The 27,106-nt window shown below is 47.1% G+C and overlaps 1 protein-coding gene across 4 annotated transcripts in view; it reads left to right on the top strand.

Annotated features, from left to right (window-relative positions):
• The first annotated feature begins 8,114 nt into the window (after window positions 1-8,114).
• Window positions 8,115-27,106, top strand: part of LOC144122003 (cytochrome P450 3A24-like) — a 45,380-nt gene continuing 26,388 nt past the window's right edge. Inside the window, exons 1-2 of one of the 4 annotated variants that reach the window (XM_077655500.1) lie at window positions 8,465-8,592; window positions 8,680-8,760. Coding sequence is in view for 1 of the 4 variants with exons in the window: in XM_077655498.1 (XP_077511624.1) it covers window positions 8,281-8,286 (6 nt within the window). In the remaining 3 variants the exon portion in view is untranslated. Of the gene's footprint in view, window positions 8,287-8,444; window positions 8,593-8,679; window positions 8,761-18,910; window positions 19,024-27,106 lie in introns of those variants that run through there. The other 3 variants (XM_077655498.1, XM_077655499.1, XM_077655502.1) reach the window with 3 other exon arrangements.

Raw genomic sequence — 27,106 nt, 5'->3', positions numbered from 1 at the left:
TCAATGACTTAGACAGGAAGACCAGAACGAGGGGTCTAAAAACAAACATTCAGAAAACCAAGGTAATGCTCAACAGTATAGCATGGGAACGACAGTTCACAATTGGCAGCGAGGTCCTGGCAGTGGTAACGGAATACGTCTACTTAGGGCAGGTAGTGACAGCTGATCCGGATCATGAGAGGGAAATAACTAGAAGAATAGGAATGGGGTGGAACGCATATCGCAGGTTCTCTCATGTCATGAATGGCAGTTTACCAATATCTCTCAAGAGAAAAAGAGTACAACAGCTGTATATTACCGGTATTCGCCTACGAGGAATAAACAGGGAGGCTAACGCAAAGGGTTGAGCTGAAGTTAAGGAAAACGTAGCGAGCTATGCAAATAAAAAGGATATGTGCAACGTTAAGAGACCGGAAGAGGCCAGACCGGGTGAGGGAACAAACGCGTGTTAATGACATCCTAGCCGAAATTAAGTGGAAGAAATGGGCTTGGGCAGGCCCTGTATTGGGAAGGCAAGACAACCGCTAGTCCTTAAGGGTAACGGAGTGGATTCCAAGAGAAGGCAAGCGTAGCAGGAGGCGGCAGAAGGTTAGGTGGGTGGTTGAGATTAGGAAGTATGCAGGCATAGATAGGGTGGGCGCAGCTGGCAAAGGACAGGTTTAATTGGAGAAGCATGGAAGAGGTCTTTGCCCTGCAGTGGCTGTAGTCAGGCTGATGATGATGATGGACATTTTCGAGCTGTTGCCTGCAGTTTACGTGCAGCTGCCCGAGCACGACGCTTCCTCTCGACTACATCGGCGACCGCCTAGCGGTGACACCGCACACGCTACTGGCCGCGCCTGTTCGACGAATTATATTTTTGCGGTCTCTGCCCTTCCGTTTGCAGTCGGGCGTCCACCGCGTAGTTGTGCGGGGCTCGGCATCTTCCTGGTGTCTGAAGCAGTCGCTCGAGGCATTTGCCGTAGTGGCGGACAAAACGACGAAAATTTTCGCGTTCGCGCGCCAATTCCATCTATCTGCGGTCGCGTCGCCACAACGAACGGCGCGCTCCGAAGTACCGAGCAGGAGGAGAAAGAGGCTCGCGCTAGCGCCACGCCTGGGCCTTTGCGCACGCGCGATTTCTTTCGCGCTGTTCTATCCTCGAGCACCACAATGCTGTGTGATGTCAGTGCACGTTGAAGATCCCCAGGGGGTCGAAATTGTTCGAGAGCACTCCACTGCTACACCTCTTTCTTTTTCTTTCTTTCTCTCATTTGTTTGTTTGTTTCTTTTCTTTTTCTTCCCTTCTATTTTTTTTTCATTCTTCCTTTCCTTCTTTCCTTCTCTCTTTATTTCTTACTTTCTTCATTTCTTTGTTACTAAATTTCTCTGTCTCCTTTCACTCCCAGCTTCCTCCTTTCCCTCGGTGTGCTGTTGAGTTGTCCACCAAGAAGTCAGATAATTTATCATCAACATTATGATCACTCTGACTACACCCACTGCATAGAAAAGCCCTCTGCCATATTGCTCCAATTAACCCAATCCTTTGCCAGCGGCACCCAGCTTTTGCTTGCAAACTTCTTTATCTCATCCGCCCACCTAACCTGCCGCCCCCTGCTAGGCTTACTTTACCTTGAAATGCACTCCATTACCCTTAAGCACCAGCGGTTACCTTGCCTTCGCATTACATGCCCTACCCAAACCCATTTCTCCCTCTTGATTTCGACTAGGATGTCATTAACTCGCGTTTGTTTCCTCACACACTCTGCCCGCTTCCGGTCTCTTAACGTTACCTCTATCATTTTTATTTCCATGGCTCACTGCGCTTTCCTTAACTTAAGCTGAACCCTATTCGTCAGCCTCCACGTTTCTGCCCCGTACGCAGTAGCGGTAAGATGCAGCTGTTGTACACTTTTCTCTTGAGGGATATTGATCAGATAATTACTGCACTTCAAATTCTTTTTAACCAATCACTCAATCGATTGCAGGATACCCTTTCCGGAGGATTCGCAGAGCACCACTTGACCCAAGTCTGAGAAGTACTTGTTTACTTTGCTTTGAGTTTGAGCAAGGGAGAGGCAACAAAATGATGTGGAGAAAGGTTCAAGTTTCAAGATGTTTAGGAGGAAACGGGTTATTTACCGGATGAGGTGGAAACGCCTCATCAAAAACAAACACCACCTAGCAAAATTGCACAAAAATGTAATGAGAGGAAGGAAAGACCTGTTGTGTGGGACGTCATTGCGTGCGGTATATTACCGACGCCTGCATTCATCTCATTCTGTTTCAATGTTTTTGTCCGCCTAGCCGACTAACTGATGCTGGTGTTAGCGGGAGCCTGGCGAAGCGTAACGTAGGGATGGGGTCAAGAACCAATAGAATCGGAATTGTGGAAATGGATTATCTTACGGTGGTTGTTTAGAAAATAACAATAATAATTTGTTTTTTGTGGGAAGGATATGGCGCAGTATCGGTCTCACATAGGCGGACACCTGAACCGCGCCGTAAGGAAAGGGATAAAGGAGGGAGTGAAAGCAGAAAGGAGCAAAGAGGTGCCGTAGTGGAGGGCTACGGAATAATTTAGATCACCTGGGGATCTTTAACGTGCACTGACATCGCACAGCACACGGGCGCCTTAGCGTTTTTCCTCCATAAAAACGCAGCCGCCCGGTCGAGTTCGAACCCGGTTAATAATAATAATAATTGGTTTTGGGGGGAAAGGAAATGGCGCAGTATCTGTCTCATATATCGTTGGACACCTGAACCGCGCCGTAAGGGAAGGGATAAAGGAGGGAGTGAAAGAAGAAAGGAAGAAGGAGGTGCCGTAGTGGAGGGCTCCGGAATAATTTCGACCACCTGGGGATCTTTAACATGCACTGACATCGCACAGCACACGGGCGCCTTCGGATGAGTATTCAAGACAAATCGCTTTCTGCGGCATAGTGACGCCGGTACCAGTGTGCGTCCGAAAACAGATGAATAATGCCTAACAGATAAGTTAATCCGGCAGCATGCCTTAGCTTAGCTTTCAAAGTTAAACTCTAAGGTACAAATTAAGTACTTCTCGCTTCGAATTAGTAGTCGTAGCACCAGTTTTTAGATTTTTGAACCGCGATTCTTCTCGACGCTTCTACTAAGTAAAGGCTTCCCCTTCCGCATCGTTAACCCGAAGCGAGCGTAATTCGGCGACGCAGCCTGCGTGTCAGGTGACCTTTGTGTAAGTGGGGCTGGAGCGGACAGCTGTGGTGTGGCAGGTACTGAAGTTTTAGTAATGGTCAGCTATTGTAAAACCGATGTGTGTTACATGGATGCCGGCGCTTTGGAGGTATCGGGGCAACAATGCGGAAAAAAAAATAAAACTTAAGACACAGAGTGCTGGGTTTTTTTTTTTATGAATAAAGCTCCAAGGCATTTTTCAAAGAATCAGCAATTATTGAATGATCGGCTGTTTTTGGTTTATGGTTTGTGGGCATTTAATAACCCCAAAGCAACTCAGGCTATGAGGGACGCCGTAGTGAAGGGTTCTGGAAATTTTGAGCAACTGGAATTATTTAACGTGCACTGACATCGCATAGTACACGGGCCTCTAGGATTTCGCCTCCATCAAAATTAGACCGCCGCAGCTGGGATCAAACTCACGTCTTTCTGGTCAGCAACCCAGAGCCATAACCACTGAGCCACCGCGGCGGCTGTTACTGTCAGCTGTTATTGTACCGCTTATAGTTGCGGCCAAATTTTAAGTACTGCGCAAGCGTTGGTGGTTTTACTTAGTGGTTTCACACTGGTCCTCACATAAAGCCGCTACAGTTGTTTGTACGAGCAACAAGAGTTGTTCTATCGACGCGGAAGAACCACCGTCTTTAACACAGCTTCGCGGAATGAGAGGTATACGCGACTCCATTCCGAACGGGCCCGTGTAAGGCATAACAAGAGCGTGGCGTAGGTAACTTCGGGGCCATGCAACGTGCGCGCTGAAGCGGCATGCCGTACACGCCCATCCCTCACGGTCAGAAGATTTATGGAGCGGACGCCGCAGAGAGAGAGGGAAGTGACGGAAAGTTGGGGTGCCTCCTCGCACTCTCGTGCAAGTTTCGGACAGCGAGGTGGTGGTGATAAACTTTATTATTGGGGAGCCCCTATGTTTCACAATTTAATAGGTGAGCTGGCTCCAGGTCGTGGGTGGTGGCCGGCAGCCCCTGTCTGCCGGCGACCTTCCCCGCCGACTACACCGGCCTCAGTTGCGAGGCCGGGTAGGAGCTAGACTCCACGACCTCCCACCCCTCCGAGTCCTCGAGGACCCATTGGGCCGCTGGTTGCAGTTGTCGGCAGATGAACATGATGCGGTCGAATGTGGCTCTCGGGGCCCCACAGAGGGAACATTCGGGGGTGTGAGTAGTGAGTAGGAGGTAAGAAAAGCGCAAGTAGCTCTGGGGAGGGAAAGGTGCGAGCCTAGAGTTTTAGCTAGGTCGTCTGTTGCTGCTTTGTCAGCGATGTGCGTGGCAGGAAGTAAAGCAGACGTTCTTCGCGGTAGTGTTGCGTTATGTGATATGTGATCAGCTGGTCTCTCGCACTGCCTGTGTCTTCGGTACACGCCGCTCGGTTGACGTACGCTCGACCAGCGGAATGGGCCGCTTCGTTACCGGGACTGCCCGAATGGGCAGGCACCCGGACTATTTGGATGCGGCGAGGTGGTTGGGGGTTTGAGGTGAGATTTTTATAGGCGGCAGAATGTATCTGCGGGCGGGCAAAATTTTGAATGGTGGTTTTGAAATCGCTCAGGATAAAAGTAGCAGTGGAAGACGATATCGCTAGCGCGATGGGTGCTTCTTCGGCTTCTATCAAGGTGTTTGCCCTAATCGAGCCTGATGTCTTGTGTTTTAGGTAGTTCACGTGTACGCAGAGGGCGTAAGCTAAGGGTTGGGAGTACTCTGCGGCGTCTCCGTAGAATATGTCCCGTTCATTTTCATCGGCTTAATGCAAGGCGCGGGCTGCCCGTAGAGCCTGATGGTGGACTGGATGTATGTTTATAGGTAGGAGGTCAATAGTGAGATGGTGCCTGACATAATGAGCAACCATGTGGGAGTTAATAGGATGAGGACCAATTGGTCGGAGCTGGAGTGAGGCTAGAAATTGGCGTCCAGTGGTAGTGGAAGACAGTTTGTCTATCTGGCCTGTGCGGTGTGCTTCCGTCAGCTAACATAGCGTGTTGTGGACTACCATGCTTAAGAGATGAAAGATGGGGGTGCGTTTGGGCAGACTTAAGGCCGCCTTGTAAGGTCCTTGTAGGTATGTCTGATTAGTGCATCTACCTTTTCTGTCTCCGTTTTGGTAAGGTAGAGGTAGGGCAGGGAGTATAGCATCCGGCTTATCACGAATGCCCGTGTCAGTCTTTGGAGGTCGTGTTTGCGCATGCTGCCGTCCTTATTGGCTATGCGTTTGATATCGAATGACCTGATGCGTGGTGGCAGTGAGTTTGGCAAGCGTGATGCCCCGCGAAAGTGGTCTTAGCCCACCCGCTGCGTCGGCTCTCGAGATGGGGATAGACACACAATCACCCTCACGGTAAGCAGTTCGCGCGGTGATTGCCTGCGATGCCGCTGTGCCCTGGTAGCTATTGGTAAAAAATATCGTGCCCTTTGTTGATGGCTGTGTCGTGGAGCTCTAGGATTTCCGCGACAATCTGTTCATGGGACCCATGACGAAGATCAGATTGTAACGCTTGGAGGGCTCGCTTTGAATCAGTGAAAACAGACCATTGTTGGGGTGTTTCTTTACTGATAAGCTCAATGGCGACATGAATAGCAGGAATTTCTGCACCAGTCGATGAAGCCCGGTGAGATGTTTTCACTTTCTTAACTATGGTCCTTACGGGGATGACTACGGAGCCCGAGGAACTCGAAGGTGTCACTGACCCTTCGGTGTATACGTGCAATCGGTGTCCGTGTTTCTCATGCAAATATTCGAGTGGTCTGTTTTAGTGCTGTCGTCAAAAAAGCAGCCTTCTTTTTGATGCCCGGTATGGAAAGAAGCACACGAGGTTGGTGTCGACTTCATAATAGAGAAGGCGGTCAAGGGGCTGGTGCAAATTGCGTTGGTAGGGAGTGGCGATGGGCATCAATAATTTTCGCAAACGATGTACTCGGCCCGTTAGCGGGAAGACTGGCAAGATGGTGCGCGGGAATCCGAGAGAGGTGACGAATATGCGCTCTCAAGGCTTCGATTGTGACATAGGCAGTCACTGGATTCTCCTGAACGGTGAGTACTGTTGCGGCTGTAGACGCGCATTTTGGCAGTCCTAGGCACATCCGCGGAGCTTGAGCCTGAACTCTCTTTAGACACCTTATGTTTGTTGTGCTCAAGTTTCCTAGTGCAGGGATACTGTACCGAAGGAATCCCATGAATAATGCGGTGTACAGCTGCAGCATCGACGGCACTGATGCTCCCCACGACTTCCCTCTGAGAATGGAGAGAACCTAAGCGATTGATGTCACTTGTTTGGAGATAGACATCGCATTAAGCCCGTTGTCTTGCAGAAACATGCCTAGTACGCGAAGCTTGTCCACTTCTGGCACCAGCTGCCCATCTATAGTGATGAGCATGGAGGGGGTTATTCTTTTTACATGGGGTTGGGTGGAATAACAGGAGTTCGGACTTCACTGAGGAGCAAGACAGGCCTGTGGAGGCCGCGCACTCAGCCATCACGTTCGTTCCTGCCTCAAGAGCTTCTTCCGTGCTTCCCACATTGCCTGTGGTAGCCCACAGGGTAATGTCGTCTGCGTAGAAAGAATGGGAGAGTCTCGGAATTTGTGAAAGTTTGTGGGTCATCGGGATGAGTGTGATGTTAAAAACAAAGGAAGATAGTACCGACCCTTGAGGCGTTCTTCGATTGCCCAGAGGGAAAGCGGTGGATCTTAGGGGGCCGACCCGGATCGCTGCTGTGCGATCCTGCAGGAAGGCGGCGATGTAGGAGTGCCTTGGACGCCCAACACCGAGATTGTACAGAGCGTCTAATATGGCAGTGTGGCATACTTTAATAATAATAATTGGTTCTTGTTTTTTTTTTTGGGGGGGGGGAGTAAGTAACGCAGTATCTGTCTCATATATCGTTGGACACCTGAACCGCGCCGTAAGGGAAGGGATAAAGTAGGGAGTGAAAGAAGAAAGGAAGAAAGAGGTGCCGTAGTGGTGGGCTCCGGAATAATTTCGACCACCTGGGGATCTTTAACGTGCGCTGACATCGCACAGCACACGGGCGCCTTAGCGTTTTTCCTCCATAAAAACGCAGCCGCCGCGGTCGCATTCTGCGTTTTTATGGAGGAAAAACGCTAATTCACCCCTGTGCTGTGCGATGTCAGGGCACGTTAAAGATACCCAGGTGGTCTAAATTATTCCGGAGCCCTCCAAGCGCGTTTTCTTTACGCGGCAGTGAATTCATGCATTTTGAATATCGCGCTCTAGTCAAACAGCTCTGTAGGAACTCTAAAATGCTGTAGTTGGCTGTGTGCTTTGTTGGCGCTAACGTCCAAGCTCTATGCGTTCGTTTCGGGGAAACAACACGGCATGTAAAGATCATTGCTCCATAAACCTGAAACACGAGCGGACTTGAAAAGAGAACGGCCGTGAACTTGGTGTCTCTGCGTCCTCATTTCTAGGCAGCCTAAACGCATGCAAGCGAGAGCGCTCGCGTGCAATGAGCCAGCGGAATAAGTAAAAATTTCTTCTTTTAAACAGTGATACAGGTTTTATGTATGCGTGTCTATTCAATTTCACGCAGTGTTTCTACGTATATGCATAACTAGCAGTTTGTTTCATGCTTTGGGGGCAGAAATTCCTGGCGGGGTACGTGCTTGTGGAAAAAAGACAAACGCCCTGCGCTGTCTGATCGTCCTTTTCCTCTAACCGTTCTAGTCTCTTCGAGCATATTTGAAATGATTTGGGTGCAGGGAAGAGTGATGTCATGAACATTATTTCCCGGGAGAAAATATCGCGGGCACGTAGGGTCAACAAACGGCTTTCTCGTCACAGCTGTCACTGGAATGTTGATATAAGAGTTGGACTCAAAAGCTCCGTTCTTCCACAGGTGGCCTGAGGTTGCAAGCTGTAATTGAACTCTGCAAAAGCGCACCCCTTGCACGCAGTCTCCGCTGAATCGGGCCTACACGGCCAGCAAGAAGGGAGGATATTCCTGTTGCACTCTCCCTCGAACCTCAGGCAATTCGTTCTGTTTGTACGCGTATTTCACGCGTGCGACTGGTGCGACCGGTGGTGTTCTCGGCGTCGGAGTAGCGACTGCCTTGACTCATGGTGGTGAGTGAGGTTTAGTGTTTACCTTCTCCTTTCAACGGTCGCCGCGCTCGTTTTGTGTCCCAACCGGTCCGGTCTGACGACGGCGACCTCCGATACAAATGCGACGCTTTCTATTTTCTCCTCGTTTGCCAAGGTCGGCGAAGCTTTTCTACCTTTGGGGGTTCAATTGCGCCAGTAGTTCTTCGTGCGGCAGTCTATGAGGAGGTCGTTTCTCGTGGTTACGCTATTCCCGCAGCTTAGGAGAATACTCGACGTTAGTCGGCGCAAAACTTTAGGATCAGCGGGGATCTTTGGAAGCAGTTTAAGGTGCGTATTCCTCTCCGCATTCCCTTCATCAGGACTTCAATCGATGAATTCATGTCTACGCTTGCTCTATAACGCTTGTTCTATCAGGTTTTGTAACAAGTTTGAAGGAAAGAGGCTTCAGGCAACGAAGTCTGCCCTGAGAAGGCACTCTGCCATTTGGACGGGATTGTGAGTATGTATGCACATATACTTGTGTGCGCGTGTCTGTGGGTGTTTTGCGGCGTTTGACTGCTAAATACTATATGCGTCTACACTTCGGCCCTCCAATGACGCCACGCGTCACCGTGGTTGGCGTTATCAGAGCAGTTAATTTCGATTAATTCTAGTTTCGATATTTCGAGCTTAATTCGAGCTTAATACTCGTATTAGTATGCCTTAGCGTTTGGAAAGCGAGAGTGACCGATGACTCTCTCCCTCTGCGGCTAGCGTGGGAAAAACCGTGAAACGCTATTCACGCGCACAACCTGGACACATTTCTTATTGTGTAAATAGTTTGTACATATTACTTCTCCCCCTATCCTCTCTTCCTGACCCCTCACCTCTTTCATTTCATTGCTCCATTCTGCCTGCTATCCTCAATTTCCGCTGCTCCAGCTCAGGTGCTTCAGTTTCGATGGCAGATGCCGGGACTAGCAAAAATCTTTTCCTTCCTTTTTATTATTATTTTTAATAAAACCACTACCACCACCACCCACTACGCTTTGCCGTCGTACGGTGTCGAAGACATCGCGGCGAGCTTTGATACCTGTGCCTGTGGCTCCACGGGACAGTGCACAGTGCTTAACTGCTGTCGCAAGGAATGCTGCATACGAGCGAAGGCAATGCACTTAGACGCTAAGTGGGAGTAACGTCGGAAGACATACAGCCGCATGGGCTCTGAGGGGCCGTTTTCAATTAGTTCCAGTCCTTGTCACCGGTTTGATAAATGGAATTGAAAATTGTTTTTTTCAGGAAAGGAAATGGCACAGTAATTGTCTCACATATCTCGGTGGACAACTGAACCGTGCCGTAAGGTAAGGGAGGAAGGTGGGAGTGAAAGAAGAAAGAGAGAAAGACGTGTCGTAGTGGAGGGCTCCGGAATAATTTCAACCACCTGGCCACGGGATCTTTAACATGCACTGAATCTCACAGCGCACGGCAGGTTTCACCTCCATTGAATCGCTGCCGCTGCGATCGGGTTCGAACCCTGGTACTCCGGCTCAGTAGCCGCCCGCCCTAACCACTGAGCCACCGCGGTGGGTATGGTTTTATAAACAATGAAACGAAATGGCAGTCGCGTTAATAGGATACTTTTTCTCACCCGTAGTCAGTGGTTAGGGCGCTCGGCTACTGATCCGGGGTTCCCGGGTTTGAACCCGACGCGGCGGCTGATATTTTATGGAGGCAAAACGCTAAAAGCGCCCTGTGCTGTGCGATGTCAGTACACGTTAAAAATCCCCAGGTGGTCGAAATTATTCCGGAGCCCTCCACTACGGCACCTCTCTCTGCGTTTCTTCTTTCACTCCCTCCTTTATCCCTTCCCATACGGCGCGGTTCAGGTGTCTAACTATATATGAGACAGATACTGCGCCATTTCCTTTCCCCAAAAACCTATTATTATTATTATTATTATTATTTTATATTAATATTATTATTATTATTATTATTATTATTATTATTATTATTATTATTATTATTATTATTATTATTATTATTATTATTATTATTATTATTATTATTATTATTATTGCTCACTGGTAGGCCCCTAGAGTTTAAAGTATGGGCCGCCGCACCGAATCTGTGGGTCGTTCATAAACGCATAGATTCGGTGCTTACCATAAGTTGGCTGCGTTTCAGCAAAAACATCCTGTGGTGGTGGCTCTCGACCCATATTGGCCCGAAGGTGGTACCACTGGCAGTTTTGCGATGATTTAAGCTTCCAGCATGCAATCGGTCTGGCCGTCACTGACTTTCTGCGACAAATGGACTTTTATTTAAAATGCTCATTAGGCAGCTGGGATGCGCATGTATTTCAAAATTAACTTGGATTAGCTGTGCTAATCCAGGATATACAAAGCGAAAGATGTCGGCGTTCACTGTGTTCATCGACGTTGGCGTATACAATGTTATAGACGGCGATGGCTTTCAGCAAAGGAAGGGCGCATCCCTGGATATGCGGATGCCTCATTCGTCCTTTGATACATGTGGCGGTGGTCAGAGAGAGATGTGGCCTGTATGAATTAGCGGTGAGAGTTTTGTGGCTGTCATGCGGCACTGCAGCAATAGCTAGGCCGCAGCGTTCATTTGATGATAAATCTCTCGCGATCAACCGTTAACTGCATGCCACCTCCCAGGGTGGCAAGGACGGCGCGCACCCTATCAGTGTGCGGAACGCAATCAAAGCAGGCTCTTGCAGTTGGGTACCAACGCCACGTTCGTGAAAGTGAGATTGAGGTCTCCATTGACCCAAGGAGCCAGTTGTGCCCCTTTCCTTTCGTGAAAATGAACGGCCTTTGCAAAGTTGTCAGCGCCAATGGACTCTATGAACGCCGTCGGCCCACTTGTTTTGTTTGGTTTTTGAGGAAAGTAAATGGCACAGTAACCATCTCACATGTCTCGGTGGACACCCGAAATGCGCCTTAAAGGAAGAAATAAAGAAGGGAGGGAAAGAAGAATAAATAATAATTGGTTTTTGAGGAAAGGAAATGGCGCAGTATCTGTCTCATATATCGTTGGACACCTGAACCGCGCCGTAAGGGAGGGGATAAAGGAGGGAGCGAAAGAAGAAGGGAAGAAGAGATGCCGTAGTGGAGGGCTGCGGAATACTTTAGACCACCTGGGGATCTTTAACGTGCACTGACATCGCACAGCACACGGGCGCCTTAGCGTTTTTCCTCCATAAAAACGCATCCGCCGCGGTTGGGTTCGAACCCGGGAACTCCGGATGAGTAGTCCAGAGCCCTAACCACTGAGCCACCGCGGCGGGGCGTCTTCATGTTCAGCACTGCGATGTGGTACAATCGTGCGGCGTTCATAATGCACAAACGCATGGCCTGCAAGACTCGGCGACGGGCGGGTGAAAGAAGAAAGAGAAAATGAAAATTTAAATTTGAATTTTGAGAAAAGGTGCGGCGCAGCGCAGCGGCAGAACCCCTGTGGCTCAGTGCTACTAGTGGCGTGTGCGCAGTAGTGACTAGGGAGCGAAAGAGAGTGAGAGAGAGAAATATTCGCGGCGAGGCGCGCGTTGTGACGTCATGTTCCTCCTCGGAGCAGCGCCACTGCGAAATCGTAAGCGTATGCTTATAATCTCCAACGCACCAGCTATTTCAAGTGAACGATCGTTTATCATGAAACTCTGCAACAGCGGGTTTCAAGATGTGGTGTCATTATGGTGTTTCACTTTTAGACAACCAACTCGTCCATGTAGCGTGCAGTAACTATGGTGCCAAGAGTATTTCAGATTCATTCTATTCTGAATCAATGGCTGGAACCTCGAATTTTGGATGTGAGTTCTCTGAAGGCAATACGACAGAATTCGTCGACATGTGCTTTCATTTACCTGCTGGTATTGTGAACGTGAGGTCAAAATTGCTGCTTTCTTTCGCGTCCGCCCATAAGAACCTTCTGAAACAAGAAATAATAAGCGAGTTTTTCCGGAACGCTAAGAAAACTCTTGCGAGTACATGTTTCAAAACAGCTGTACAAAAAGAGCCGTTTTCTGGCAACAAGCTTACCCCCGCCTTTGATGATTTCAGTGGCGAGCATATTCATGAAATGTGTAATTGAGAATATATCTCCTTATAACTGGAAGGAATGTAGTCGCGGTATCCTATACGCAGAAAGGAAATCATTGTCTAAAAATATAGAATACGCGTAGGCGTGGAAATATTTTTCCAACTCTAAACAAGCTTCTAATCATCTGATCCAAAGTTTACAAGAAAGCCAACATGGCTGTGGGCAGACGCATTGTGATGAATATGTTCATTGCGTCAATGTAATTGTCGTTACTGTAGCATTGCCATGATAGGGTACATATATCGAACAAACAGGAAAGGTTATTAATGTTAGGCTTAGTGGCCACTGTAACAATGCCAGAATCGATGTAAAGTCTGGGCATATCGAGAGCCACCTAAAGAAATCAGGGTGCATCCTGTGCCTTATGAAGTGTCTCAAACAAAAAGTGCAGGATAGATTACCGACGACAGTAAAAGAAGCCAAGGAAATTAATTGTGAAAAAGAATATTGCATTAGCGCGCGTTGCTTCTTTTTTGCTTATCACGGAATGAGCTCTAGATCCAGGGAACAGTTCAGAGTGCCCAGTGAGTATGGCTATTTTCCTCGTGGCATGCGCGTATTTCATGTTTCATATTGATAATCTACTTCCAGCACCTCATTGCCAATTGTGATCTGCTGTTCCGTTGCCAGACTGTTGAACATTACTTTGGTTTTCTCCATGTTGATTTTTAGACCCACCGTTCTGCTCTGCCTGTCTAACTCATTGATCATGATTTGCAGTTCATCTCCTGAGTGACTCAGCAAGGCAATGTTATCAGCGAATCGCAGATTATTTAGGTATTCTCCATTAACTCTTATCCCCAGCTGTTCCCAATTCAGGCCTCGGTATATCTCCTGTAAACAGGCGGTGAATAGCATTGGCGAGATTGTGCCTCCTTGCCTGACGCATTTTCTTATCGGAATTTCATTGCTGACTTTATGGAGGACTATGGTAGCTGTACAGTTCCTTTATATATCTTCCAGTATTTTGACATAAGGCACAACTACACCCTGATTCCGCAATGCCTCTATGATTGCCGAGATTTCCACAGTCAAATGCTCTCTCGTAATCAATGAAGGGTATATATAAGAGTTGGCTATATTCTGCGCATTTCTCTATCACCTGATTGATAGTGTGAATATGATCTCTTGTGGAATATCCTTTACGAAAGCTTGCTTGTTCATTTGGTTGATTGAAGTCAAGGTTGTCTTGACTCTATTAGATATGACCTTAGTAAATACCTTGTAGGCATCAGACAGTAAGCTGATCGCCCTGTAATTTTTCAAGTCTTTGACATCTCCTTTCTTATGAACTAAGATAATGCTAGCGTTCTTCCGAGCTTCTGGTACGGTATAAGTCATAAGGCATTGCGTATACAGGGTGTCTAGTTTTTGAAGCACAATCTCCCCTCCATCTTTCAACAGATCTGCTGTTACCTGATCCTCACCATCTGCTTTTCCCCTTTGCATTGCTCCTAACGCTTGCTTTATTTCCTAGCTTTATGTCCTACTGGAGGGATGACGCACAGCTGTGCACTACTGTCTCCATCATTAACGTCTTGATTGCATCGGCTACTGTATAGATTTGTGTACAAATCTTCGGCTACTTTAACAATCTTATCCATATTGCTAATGACATGGTCCTGTTTGTCTGTTAAAGCATGCATCTCGTTTTTCCCATACCCGGTTTCTTCTTCACCGCTTTTAGGCTACCTTCGTTCTTTAGAGAATGCTCGATTCTCTCCATATCCATACGTCGGCTACCTTGTGTTTTTTTTACTAACGTCGATAGCTCTGTTAGTTCTATTCTGTCTGTAAGATTAGACGCGGTCATGTTTGCGTTTCTTAATCATATCTTTCGTCTCCTGAGATAGCTTGCCAGTATCTTGTCGAGCCGTCCTACCGCCTACTTCTGCTGCGCACTCCGTAATGATAGCTGTCAAATTATCTTTCATTGTATCAACATTAAGATCGCCTTCCTCAGTTAAAGCTGAATATCTGTTCTGCAGCGATTACCTGAATTCCTCTATTTTTCCTTTTACCGCTAGCTCGTTAATAGACTTCCCTTTACTGGCTTCTTCCGTTCCCTATTCAAGTCTAAGCTAATTCGAGAACTTACCATTTTGTGGTCGCTACAACGCACCTTTCCTAGGACCTCCACATCCTGCACGATACCAGGGTGAGCACATAGTATGAAGTCAATTTCATTCCGACCTCACCATTAGGGCTCTTCCAGGTCCACTTCCTGTTCTCTCGTTCGCGGAAGAAGGTATTCATGATGCGTAAATTGTTTCTATCTGCGAACTCTACTAATAGCTCTCCCCTGCTGTTCCAGGAACCTATCCCATAGTCGCCTACCGCCTGGTCGCCAGCCTGCTTCTTGCCCACTTTCGCATTGAAGTCGCCCATCTGTACAGTGTACTTTGTTTTTAATTTCTTCATTGCCGATTCCATATCTTCATAGAAGCTTTCAACAGTTTGTTATTTATGACTAGATGTAGTTGCGTGGGCCTGCACCCCCTTTAGCTTGTACCTCTGATTAAGCCTAATTACGATAGCTGCCATTATTTAGTAAATATTATAGAACTCCTCAACGTAGCCCGCTATATCCTCATTAATGAGGAAATCCACACCAAGTTCTCGTCTATCCGCTAATCCGCGATAGCACAGTATGTGTCCGTCCTTTAGTACTGTATCCCATTTAATTCCCGCTAGTTCCTCCAACAGCACTGCTAGGCTAGCCTCACTATATAAGGTTCTTGCTTTAAACGTTGCCAGGTTCCGATTCCAATGGCGGCCTGTCCGGAGCCAGAGATTCTTAACACCCTCCGCTATATCACAGGTCTGACCGCCGCCTTGGTCAGTTGCTTCGCAGCCGCTGGAGAATGAGGGCCGACGGTTAATTGGTTTGTTTATGGAAGGTTGTGGCCAAGTTCTGCACCAGGGTGGCCAAATCCTGTTCTGGTGAGGGAGTGCGTTGTCGGTTCTGATTACCGAGATCAGGCAAAGGAATTCCTCTACATAGGGCAGGCAGTGACAGCTGATCCGGTTCATGAGAGGGAAATAACTACAAGGATAAGAATTGGATGGAGTGCATACGGCAGGTTCTCTCAAATTATGAATAGCAGGTTACCAATATTCCTGAAGAGAAAAGTGTACAATAGCTGTATCTTACCGGTACGCACCTACAGGGCAGAAACGTGGAGGGTGGCGAAAAGGGTTCAGCTTAAGTTAAGGACAACTTAGCGAGCCATGGAAAGGAAAATGATAGGTGTAACTTTAAGAGACCGGAAGCGGCCAGAGTGGGTGAGAGAACAAATGCGTGTTAATTACATCCTAGTCGAAATCAAGAGGAAGAAATGGGGCAGGGCATGTACTCTGAAGGCAAGATAACCGCTTGTCCTTAGGTTAACAGAGTGGATTCGAAGAGAAGGCAAGCGTAGCTGAGGGCGGCAGAAGGTTAGGTGGGCGGTTGAGATTAGGAAGGTTGCAGGTATAGGGTGGGCGCAGCTGGCAAAGGACAGGGTTAATTGGAGAGACATGAGAGAGGCCGTTCCCCTACAGTGGGTGTAGTCAGGCTGATGATGATGATAATTGATAATGTGGTATTTTCATTCGTGGTAAGGTGGTCTCGTCACACTTCAGAAATCCTAATGACGTTAAAGGGTTTTGTTTGTTTGGACCTTCTGCAGAGATTCTACGTTTCCTCTACTTTTACCTTGCCCCATTGCCCACGTTTCGGGTTTTTAGAGCCTTGTAACTTTTCTTCTCACATTTTGTATGGCTTTGATAATGATTCTTTACACCTGTCCGATCTCAGTGTTTAATTAACCCATAATTTTTCTTTGACGATTATTAAAAGCTGAAATTGGAGCTTGGAATATTTCTGGTTTTTTTCCACCCGCCTTATATTTGCTGCTTATATATTTCCTTGCCCATCGTAATAAATTTCACTTGGCAGCTGGGCTTCATGGAATTTCCTGCTCTGCGTCCCTGCTGCATTTGAGCACAAGTCAAGCGATTTGCCAGGCGTAATACGAGTTGTAAACTGTAACTCAATTTTTTATATCACCGTCATCATTTTCTTTATCCACCCAGTTACGTCCAATGCACCCACTGATCTCCGGTAAACCTGTCCTGCACCTGCTGAAGCCGATTATCCCTGTAAACTTTCTAAAGTCATCAGTCCATCTGACCGTCTGCCACCCCAACTACTTTTGACTTTCCATACCTACAGTGCCACGAACGGGACATAGAAGAAAGGAACATGTAGGCACACAAATTGAATTTGTATTGGCTTACCAGCCGGATAATGTACCCAGCTTGCGGCCAGAAAAGGAAAGTGATGCACACAAGTCATGCGTAAAAAAAATTGTGAAAGTACACACGTCAACATTTGCAACCTAGATAACAAATTTCTTCTGACAATGCTATAGAGGGTACACTAATACATTCTTCCGGAAGTCTTGCTAGCATAAGCGCTTCTATAATTGCCCTTGCGAGAGACACATGGTTCCTGCCTAGTCATGGAATATCGTCCCAAACTCGCCCACCAACTTGGCCTCTCGGACATTTTTCTTCCCTTCATTACCACGGCCGACCACAATTTATCTGCTAAGATGTCATAAACCGACGTCTATTTCTTAGTACAGTGTGCTGTCTTCCTGTTTCTTAACGCTATTCCTAACACTTTCCTCTCGATAGTTCGCCGCGCTGTCTTCAATTTAATTTCAGGCCCTTTGCTCAGCTTGCAGGTAAGCAGCGAGAGGTTACACCGTTTACAAAATTTCTACTTTCCTAAAGGGAATAATGGCGCAGCATCAAGTGACGAGGACAGCAGGAGAGCACACAAACGCACAATCGCTGACGTCAGCCGAGAAGGCGCAGATCTTTCTGCGACCGTGCGTTTGCTGTCCTCTTCGCTTGATGCTGTGCCATTATTCCCTTTAGCTTGCGTGACCAACTTGCCCAATCCTATATGCTTCTGCTTTTCTGTTGCGGCATAATGGTAAGCTTCTATTCATGACCTGACAATAGTGGCCCAAAGCACTCCACTCTATTTTTTATTTTCCTAAACTAATGATCATGGGCTTTGGTACGTATTTAGATGCAACTAGCCATGGGTAAGGAGGGCTAACCACTGAGACACTGCTGTGGACAGTATCGGTGTTTCAGACGATCGACGTTGTTCAACTAGCCTTGCGCGCTTCTCCTGCCGCTGAGTCTCAAGAAAGCACACGGGGCAGGTAATAAAAGACACGCACAAAATGGCATCTACGCAGCTCTGGTCCGTGGCTTGCGAAAAATTCCGCCCACATGAGCAGACGCTGCAGCAAATACGGGTGTCATTTTGCGCACAAAGCCCCCATTCGGTACGTGCGCGCGTCGCTGAGCGTTCGGCACTCGTCTTGTTGGCAGCCTGCATTCCAGTGATATATTTTTCGCCGGCGTGTTATGTTTTTTTCGTTTTCTACTGACCACGGAGTGGCGTGTTGTGCGTCGGACATCATTTCTCTGCAAGTAGAAAAAAAATGACACGTTGTTCAGGCTGTGTCGTTTAGCGCAGCAGACTCTGGCGTCCTTGGACGTTCGCCGTTCACTTGTTTCGGCATTCTGCGCGCAGTATGTAGTTGCGCCGACGGTTGCCCCGTATTTATGCTGTTGCCAAGTGCTGCACTGTTCGGAGAAGTTTCCAGGGTCGTTCTGTTGAACGCTGTAACGTAGTTCAATGCAGTGGTACTTGCGTGTTGCCCTTCGTGCACGTGCGTTCGGATCTCGACGGCGTTTCAATGCGAAAACATTTTATGGGTCATCGGCAAAGAAACCAGGTGCCGTCGTCGTTGAGCGCAAAAGTGGTCACAAAAATCCCTGGCGACGTCACCCAGGTAGAGAACAAAAATGAAAAGTTGTGGAAGTTGCGGGGAGGAGAACCCATTACTTCAGAGTGGCAGATGGGCACGCAAGCCATACGCGACAAATCCACGTTGCTTTTTGGCGGCCAAAGGTGAAACTAGTATATGCGTTTCCTTACGACTTGTGGGGTTTGCATTGGGGAGATAATTACGTTCTCCCCATTCAATCGCGGCTGACACGGTTCAAAGCCGCCCGGACCCCACCCCGTGATCGCGTACGCTACCGAGCTCTCGCCGACCACGCGGGCCTTGCTCTGGGGGAACAAAGGAACGACACATTGGCTGACACAAACGCATTTATTGCTACAGAAACAATAACGCCAGCTAGCAACAAGGTACGCTAATGAATCGAGGCCGTCCGACTCACCAGCAAGGTTCCAAGCGAATGTTCGCCCGCGCTAGGGCAAGGGATATAAACTGCGCAGGCCGGACGGGACGAGTACGGGAGCCTGTCTCCCCGTCGCTGCGAAGAGCGGAGCCGCGAGCGACACGTCCGCTCAGGCTGACCGCATTCCCTTGTCAGTTACATTAACTGGCAAGAGAGGGCGCCAGCATCGCTGCGAGGGAGACTGCCAAAGCCAGCGCGCGGGAGAGAGGGTTGGGCTGGGATTGTCGGCACCGGGCGGACGTGTCGCTCGCGGCTCCGCTGTTCGCCGGCGGGGCGAAGAAGCGACGGGGAGACAGGCTCCTGTACTCGTTCCGTCCGGCCTGCGGAGTTTATATCCCTTGCCCTAGCGCGGGCGAACATTCGCTCGGAACCTTGCTGGTGAGTCGGACGACCTCGATTCATTAGCGTACCTTGTTGCTAGCTGGCATTATTGTTTCTGTAGCAATAAATGCCTGTTTGTGTCAGCCAATGTGTCGTTCCTTTGTTCCCTCAGAGCAAGGCCCGCCGTGGTTGGCGTGCGCTCGGTAGCGTACGCGATCATGGGGTGGGGTCCGGGCGGCTTTGAACCGTGTCAGCCGCGATTGAGTGGGGAGAACGTGCTTATCTCCCCAATTCAACCCCCACAGACTGTATGAGCATTTTTGTCATTAGAAAGTAAGAAAGTTAATTAAAAATACATTCAAACGAAAATTATAAATTAAATTAAAATAACAGCAATGCTTTCGGATTCAAAACGCGTTACTATTCTGAAGTGCCATCCGTAATTTTTATTCATACATTTGCTCAAGCAACGGCCCAGGTAGTAGTAGTGGCTGGTGTTAGATTTTCGTTTTCTTCTAGAGACTAGATGTTGCGGCAGGGGTCTCTTACGATTCCCATAAAGAACACCGACATAGGACTTTGCATGCTAGCAGCCTGGCATTGTGTATAGATAGCGAAGGAAGATTTCTCAGCTGCCAGAGATATGAAGTGAGTAACCATACAGGCTCCGATATGATTAATGAGTTGAGTTGAGCACAGTTTTTATCTAGTGGTGCGGTTGACCTAGCAATTATTTGTCTGGCAATTGATCCACCGTGGCGATACTTCAATATTGTTTGCCAAAGTTTTGGCACAGACCTGCTACTTCGCATAGCCATACCACCAGGCGGACTGACAACAACAATTCTAATAAATTGCTGCGGTCACCATTTTAGTACAATTCAGTGTCCTCAAGAAATTTTAGAAGAAGGCAGGACGCCTTCTTCCTATATCACCGTTTTCCTCGCTCGTCAACAATGTCTTGAAGTGAACCGTGTGGCACTCCTGCCCTCAGACCGGCGAAAAGTGCCTCCTTAGCACCTGGCATCAAGAGCTCCACCTTCATATCAGGATCGGCGCGTCGAAAAAGGCGCTTCATTTCTTCTACGCATGCAGTCACTGTCTCACTGGAATGTTGGATTCGTGACTGCAAAGCATCTGCACTCTTTCTTTCTGGACAACGCTTGTGAATGTCTTCAGGAACTCGTGCCTGAACAGTACCCATGTCGCCCGAGAAGCGACGCGGTTTTCGTACGAAATTCAGGCTGGGCCTTAAAGGGCGCAGAAAACATGCCTTACTTTCGTCTCGTCATCCTAAATGTTGAACGTGGCCACATGCTCCAAGCGCCTCCAGCCTTTCTTCGGAATACTCTTCTGGTGAGCCATTGAAAATGGGCGGAATTCGGGGCTGTCGCTCAATAATCGCGTCTAGTGTCGTAGTGATGTTTTGACTTCGACGCTGAGTCGTTCTGCACTCGGCTGCGGTCCGGTAGTAGTCCGTGTACAGGAGGCAGCCTTTTGAGATGGCAGCTGCTTTGCAGTTCATCTTCGGTGGGGGCGACTTTCCTAACTCTCCCGGCGTCCACTTTTCCTGGACAGCTCGGGCTGCCGTGGCGGCTTCCAGGCACGCGGGCGAAGGACATTCGTCACCCAGCAGATCCTCCAGAAATTGTGTAATGGTGACAAAGCCGGGGACAATGGACTAGCAGGGTAAAGGGTTTCTAAATGAGCGCATTATTGGGCTAACTTGAGCACACAAATGAATGAACAACTCGGAAGTACCGAAAGCATCACATGCTCGGCGTAAGTCGATCAAGTGCCGCATGAACATATATTACCAGAATAAGAAGCACTAAATGAAAAATGCGGGAAATATGCATTGTTTTTTACCGATGGTTCAAAATCAGCACAATATGTCGGAAGTGCCGTAATACAAAACGATTGGGAAGAAACAGTACGGCTACCACAGTGTACACCTATTTCCACTGCTTAATGTCACGTAAATATAATAACTGAAAACATTAAGAACCGTATCAAGTTACACAGGTTATCTGAGCGCACTCATCTCAGTCCACCATAGCAATGCAGTTGCACCAGTAATTGGTGACATCATACACAACATTACAAGAGCCACAACACAAGGCCACTCTATAAAACCTTGCTGGGTTCCAAGCCAAGTCGGAATCAGTGTTAATGAAAAAGCTGACGGATGTGCTACGCAAGCTCGACACAAAGAACAAAGAAATAAAAAAGGGTAACATTCTTTGCAAAGATGTAATCATGTTGATCCTGATGATGTATTTTTATGGCGCATGGACATCTGTATCCAAAGAGCGCCATGGCACACAGTTTTTCTCGTCTACTCAAGGTAGGGTTAACGATCCGTTTCCCAAGCAGTTCACTCTGAATAAGACGAGCGCCAAACCAGGAGAAAGCGTGTACTCATTGCATCACCGGTGGGTGCCTAGCGGCACCGGGGATTGAACCCCGCACCTACCGCATGCGATGCGGATGCTCAGACCACTAGCCCACCGCTGCGGTCATGTAATTATGTTAGTAAAGTCTAAGGTGAGAGCCAAATGGCAGTCTAAATTAAATACTGATGCAAATAAGCTACACCTAGAAAAACCTATCACAGCAGAATTTAAGTGATGCTCATATCAAGAGCGATTGATCGAAGTTATTTTATGTCGCCTTCGCATTTGACACACACACCTTACACATCCTTTTATTCGTTCAAAAGAAGAAACATCGACATGAGAGCTGTGCGGAGAAGTGATCACAAAAACCCATATTTGATGTTCATGTACGCGGCTTGATATACTATAAGGAAAAAGAATTTCCTACTATTTTTTGAACATATATCCCATTCCATCATAGGTTACTCTCAGGAGAAAATTCAGACAACATTTCCTGCGTTGTGTCGCTCTTTAGGAAGCTACAAAAGACTTCACACAGATTCATGAAACGATAGAGAAAGCAACGCGCACTTGGTTTAAATTTTCCCTAAGCACAAAACAAAATGGAATTGCCTACTAAGCAGCTACGCAGCGCAATTAAGCCTTACGCTGCGCAAGCTGTAAGCTCATTCAGAAGGCAAGAACATTTTATTATCGTTCCTATGGACGAAGAGTTCCTCTGTATTTTGTGTTCTAATAAACATGAACTGAATGGGAGTTTTAAGAAAGCTACAAATCTATGTTCGTTTTCTTTACATCATTACAACACTATCTTTATGGGAAAAGTCAGACTGTCCGCACATGTCCCTGCTGCACTTATACATGTTCAGCGGGATGTGAAAGACCGGTGGCAAGTAGGCTTTGCACACATGCTGCTGGAATTGGTGGCAGGTCACCGCTCGGCGATTGTACGCAATGGTACTGTTAATAATGAACTGTTGGATCGTATGTTTCATCATCTGTGGTAATGAAACGAAATAACGAAATAACTTACCTTGCCATCGAGATTTGGCGTAAGGATAGAGTGTAGAAATAATAGAGGAAAATCCCGATAGGCTCACAAGCAATGCCTGCCGCATTGAGGTATACATCGCGTTCGTTTCTTTTTCTTCGTGCTGCCGGCTTCGCCCGCTTCTGCGGTGCATCCTGGTCAGTGCGCTGAGCGCTAATCTCTGAAATCGCTGCCTAAATGAATGGAGACGCCAAATTTTATTAGTGTTTTCTTCCTTTATAACGTTGCGTAGCACTATCAGGAAACACAAAAAGGAATGTCGGCTGTGCGAACAAGCGATAAATAATTTATGTCTGGATTTTTTATCTTTCATGCTGCTTCGGTTTCAGTTTCAACAGCCAAACGATGGCTCTGACTTACATTCGGCGAAAACTTTAACTGGCGTGATTTTAGCATTCCTAATTGCACCTTCAAGAAGGCTTCTCTCGGCTTAGTCGGTTGCATATTCATGCTATAACTTGACGCGTGTGGTGGCATTTGGTGGTCCATTTTTTTTATGTAATGCTTGAGTGGTACTTGTCTGACTGTGTCAACATTACTAGAAATCCGCATTGTCTGCAGCTATGGCAAACCAAAATAAGCGGCACACACAGCAGTGGCTCTGGTTAATCTCACTTCCTCCTCTGGGTAAACTACCTCTCCATCCATGATATACAACCGCGCTTGCGCCACCAGAAGCATTGCTACGTATCCCCCTTGTTCTGGCTCTTCGTAGCCGCAGACGATGAAGACAATAGTTTTTATTTAACCTGGTAATCATTCTACCTAAGCATAGTGTGAAAAAAATTAACCACCAAATGCTACCACACACATGAAATTGCAGTATGAATATGGTAGCGGTTTAGCCGAGAGAAGCCTTTTATGAGGTGCAATTAGGGATGCAAAAATCATGCCAGTTAAACATCTGTACAACACGCGTGAAGGCCACGTGAGGCATAGAAAAACAGTGCTTTTCGCTGTTTTTCCGTTTTAATTCCCATCAAATCTTGTACGATCCTGCTCAAAAGTTGTAATGACAAAAAATAAACAACCAGCGATTATATCGCACTTTTTTGCAAGCCGAGAGGGACCTGAACGCGTCTTGTACGTCACTGTCACCGTTCGGCTTTGAAATCGAAACCGAAGTAGCATGAAAGCAAAATAATTCAAATATAAATTTTTCAGCTGCTGAACGTGAGCTCCACCTTGTTTCTCATGCACACAATAAGTCATCGCAGTACTTCAAAGAAAAAAAAATTGGCAGTGGCTTAGCTTGGCTAAGTCTGGAATTCAGCGAAAAGCAAGCGCGCTTGCTAAGCGTCTGAGGCTCCTCCATGGCAGCTCCGGTACACGCTCGCGACAGCCGTTCCATTATACCCACACGACCACGTCGCTACGACGTAGTATCACATGGTCTTAACAACAACACAATCGGATGTCATCACGTGGCCTCACACCACCCCATCGGATGTTCATAAGGTCAAAGGATAACCCGAAGTCACCCAATGTCAAAGGTCAGAAGTCAAGTGAATGTTAGAGGTCAAATATTAGCTAAAGGTCATGGGTCAAGATCAGGGGTCAAGGGTTCGACACCATAACTGTACCAGATATGGTCATACACGGCTAACATAGTTGGGCTGAAGGTCGTTCAAGGTAATTCTCCGGCCTACGCCAAGGCTGCTTTAGCATAGCTTAGTGAAGCTTTTCGCTAAGATATATGCATCCAAAGAATTTGTTGTCTCCACTCCGTCCACGTCCCGTAGTGTTCACCCACTACTCTTCGGCGCGAGCCTTGGTCCATAATTCACATTCATTCTTTCTTGGCTGCACAAATGCGGGACTTGCCGACATAGGACAGCCTTTCTGGTACCTTATGGCATTCCGTCTCCGCTGCCTGGCGACAGTTCCACTATTACTCCCGGTAGCATAGAAAGAAGGATATAAGGTTGACGACAGGGAAGACCACTTAGTTGTTAGCGAGTGCTGCACACTAGTGATAGCACTTATCAGGAGAGATTTTGACGAACTCTGAGGGGCCAGAGGTGTTGAGAAACGAAGGTGCTCTATTCGCGCCGATGTTGGTTCCATTCCCGCCAGGGGCGATACTGATAGGAAGAAGTTCGAACTTCAGTTGGTGCTCCAAGGTGGCATGAGTTCCGGATTGAGTTCCGGATTGATGGTTCTCTTACAATGTTAACCTCGATTTCGCAAAACCGGAAATACTATTTCATGCATAGAAATTCGTTGCATTCTGGACACATTGCAAAATAAAAGCCGTCTTGTTGTCTAATTCATCATGCAACATCAGCGGCACAGTGCTGGACTTTTTTCTCAAAGACAAATTTCTGTGGCTGAAAATTCATGTTCGATTTTAAATGTTTCATAAATGACATCCACGACCATGCCTTCACACGCTTCTTAAGAGTACAGCACGCCTACATTGCTTCTTGAAGTCATTTGATAATGTTTTCCAACAATACCTTGTTTAACCACCAACATTTTTCAACAACAATGACATAGGGCGCGGAATCTACGCGCCAGTCCCCGAGTTATGAACTTTGTCATGACATTCAGCCTAACTACACCCACTGCACGACAAAGCTCCCTCCTGTATGCCTCGAATCAATCCTTTCCTCTGCCTTTATGCCCACAAATATCCTAGCCTCGTCTACTCACGCGACCATCTGCAGACCCCGCGCTACGCTTGCCTTCTCTTGGAATCCATTCTGTTACCCTTAACGACCATCGGTTATCTTTCCTTTGCATTACATGCCCTGCCCATTAACATTTCTTCTCGATTTCGACAAGAACATCAATATCTCGCGTTTGTCAACGTGTTTTACTTTGTACTTTTCCTGTTTCCTTCCCTCAAGTTAGGTTCCACCCTTTTCGTTAACCTCCACGTTTCTGCCCAATAGGTGAGTGATGGGAAGACACGGCGGTTACATAATTTCCTCTTGAAAGATACTAATAAACTACCATTACTGATCTCAGAGTACCTACCAAATGCATTACACCCAATTCTTAATCTCCTATTTGCTTTAGACTCACGGTCCGGATCTGAGGACACTACCTGCCCTAAGAAGGCACGTGTATTGCCACTTCCGATGCTTCGCTTCCTATTTGCAAACTGCTCTTACCTTTCGAAACGGGCCAACATTACTAAAGTACGTTGCTGGGCGAATAGGCGACTTAAAAGTGGGAAAGAACACAACGCAATTAACGGGATAGGAGAACCGACACACGCGAGAGCTGACAGGCGGCTGAATGCATTCGTTGCGCGAGCGCTCAAATTCCGCTGAAGAAGGCTTGTGCACATGCAGAAAAAAGAGGGCAACAGCACCAAAAGCAGTGGCACAAAGGCTCGTCAGTCAAGAAATACAATACGTCACCTCGTGGCAGGAAAAGAAACTGAAGGTTTTCGGATTCATGATGCTCCGTTGCGTGCAATAGCATGGATTTTATAGATTTCCGTTGTCCGTCAATCGGATTACTTCCTAAAGATAAAGTACAGCTCAAAAAGAACAAAACACAATTTGCAGTTTAATACAGAGCACCAGTTTGCTCTTGGGGGCCGCGACATCCGAACGAGGCGATGCATCGATGATTGCCTTACAGAATATACTTCGTCCCTGGATGCCGCTGCCCCAATATGTACCTGGCGCTCTAGAAGTAACGGTTTCGTTTACCCGAAAACGCCACCTCATTTTCACCGCTCAGTGACATCACCGAGCGTCCAGTCCAACCGCGTAACCCCTTCATGCGCATCAGACGCCTCATGCATGGATGGCAATTTACATAATATGCGATTTTAGCGTGGACATTTCCAAAGCACAAAACCAGTGGTCAGTGAATGCACGAAGAACGCCTATAATCTGACAATGAACACAAAAGACAGTGACAGAAACATCACAGGGCAATGTCATCAACCTCTTCTTTAATAGGACGGTCGACCTAAAGACTACCAAACACGTTTCCTATACCTCAGTATGCACAGGCTCTTAGCCTGAACACTGAAACCGAACAGAATGGCAGCAACAACATCGAGGACATTTATTTAATTTTTATTGATTACATTGCCCTCATGGTTCATGGGCATTACTGAGAGGGTGGGCGCCATGTTTAACAAATGGAACAATTCAAAACGAAGTCCAAAGAATTAACAAAGGTAACAACCAAATAATAAAAAAACAAAACTCGCAAGGAGAAACGTAGAGCACACTCCAAATTAAGAATATGAAAATTTTTACAAAAAATGGCCACTGACAGTTTATCTGTACAGTAATGTTTCTTCGATAGATATGATCGATGGGGGAAGGCCGTTCCACTGTGCGCTAGTCTTAAGTAAACAGGAGTTTTAAAGTACAATAGTTCGACCGCATGGAATCTTTACGGGATGATAAGTATGAGGGTTGAGGTATCGGTTCGCTCTTCAAGGACGGATTATGTAAGAAAGAGAGATAATTTTTTTTCGTTTCTATATTGATTAGACTGAGGTTAAACTTAACGAGTGAAACATTAGGTGTACACGGATAATTAGACACTATAAAATGAGGAGACCTCTTTTGAATGGCGTCGATCGCATTAATAGGGATATGCTGTGTTGGGTTCCACATTGTTGAGGCATTTTCAAGCTTTGCACGTACACGATGGTTATATAAAAATAGTTTAGGTTATAACAGAGATAGGGAAAGATTGCGACGTAAGTATT

The sequence above is a fragment of the Amblyomma americanum genome, chromosome 2, assembly GCF_052857255.1.
Source record: "Amblyomma americanum isolate KBUSLIRL-KWMA chromosome 2, ASM5285725v1, whole genome shotgun sequence".
NCBI classification, from domain to species: Eukaryota; Metazoa; Arthropoda; class Arachnida; order Ixodida; family Ixodidae; genus Amblyomma; species Amblyomma americanum.
This window is presented reverse-complemented; position numbering and strand designations above follow the sequence as displayed.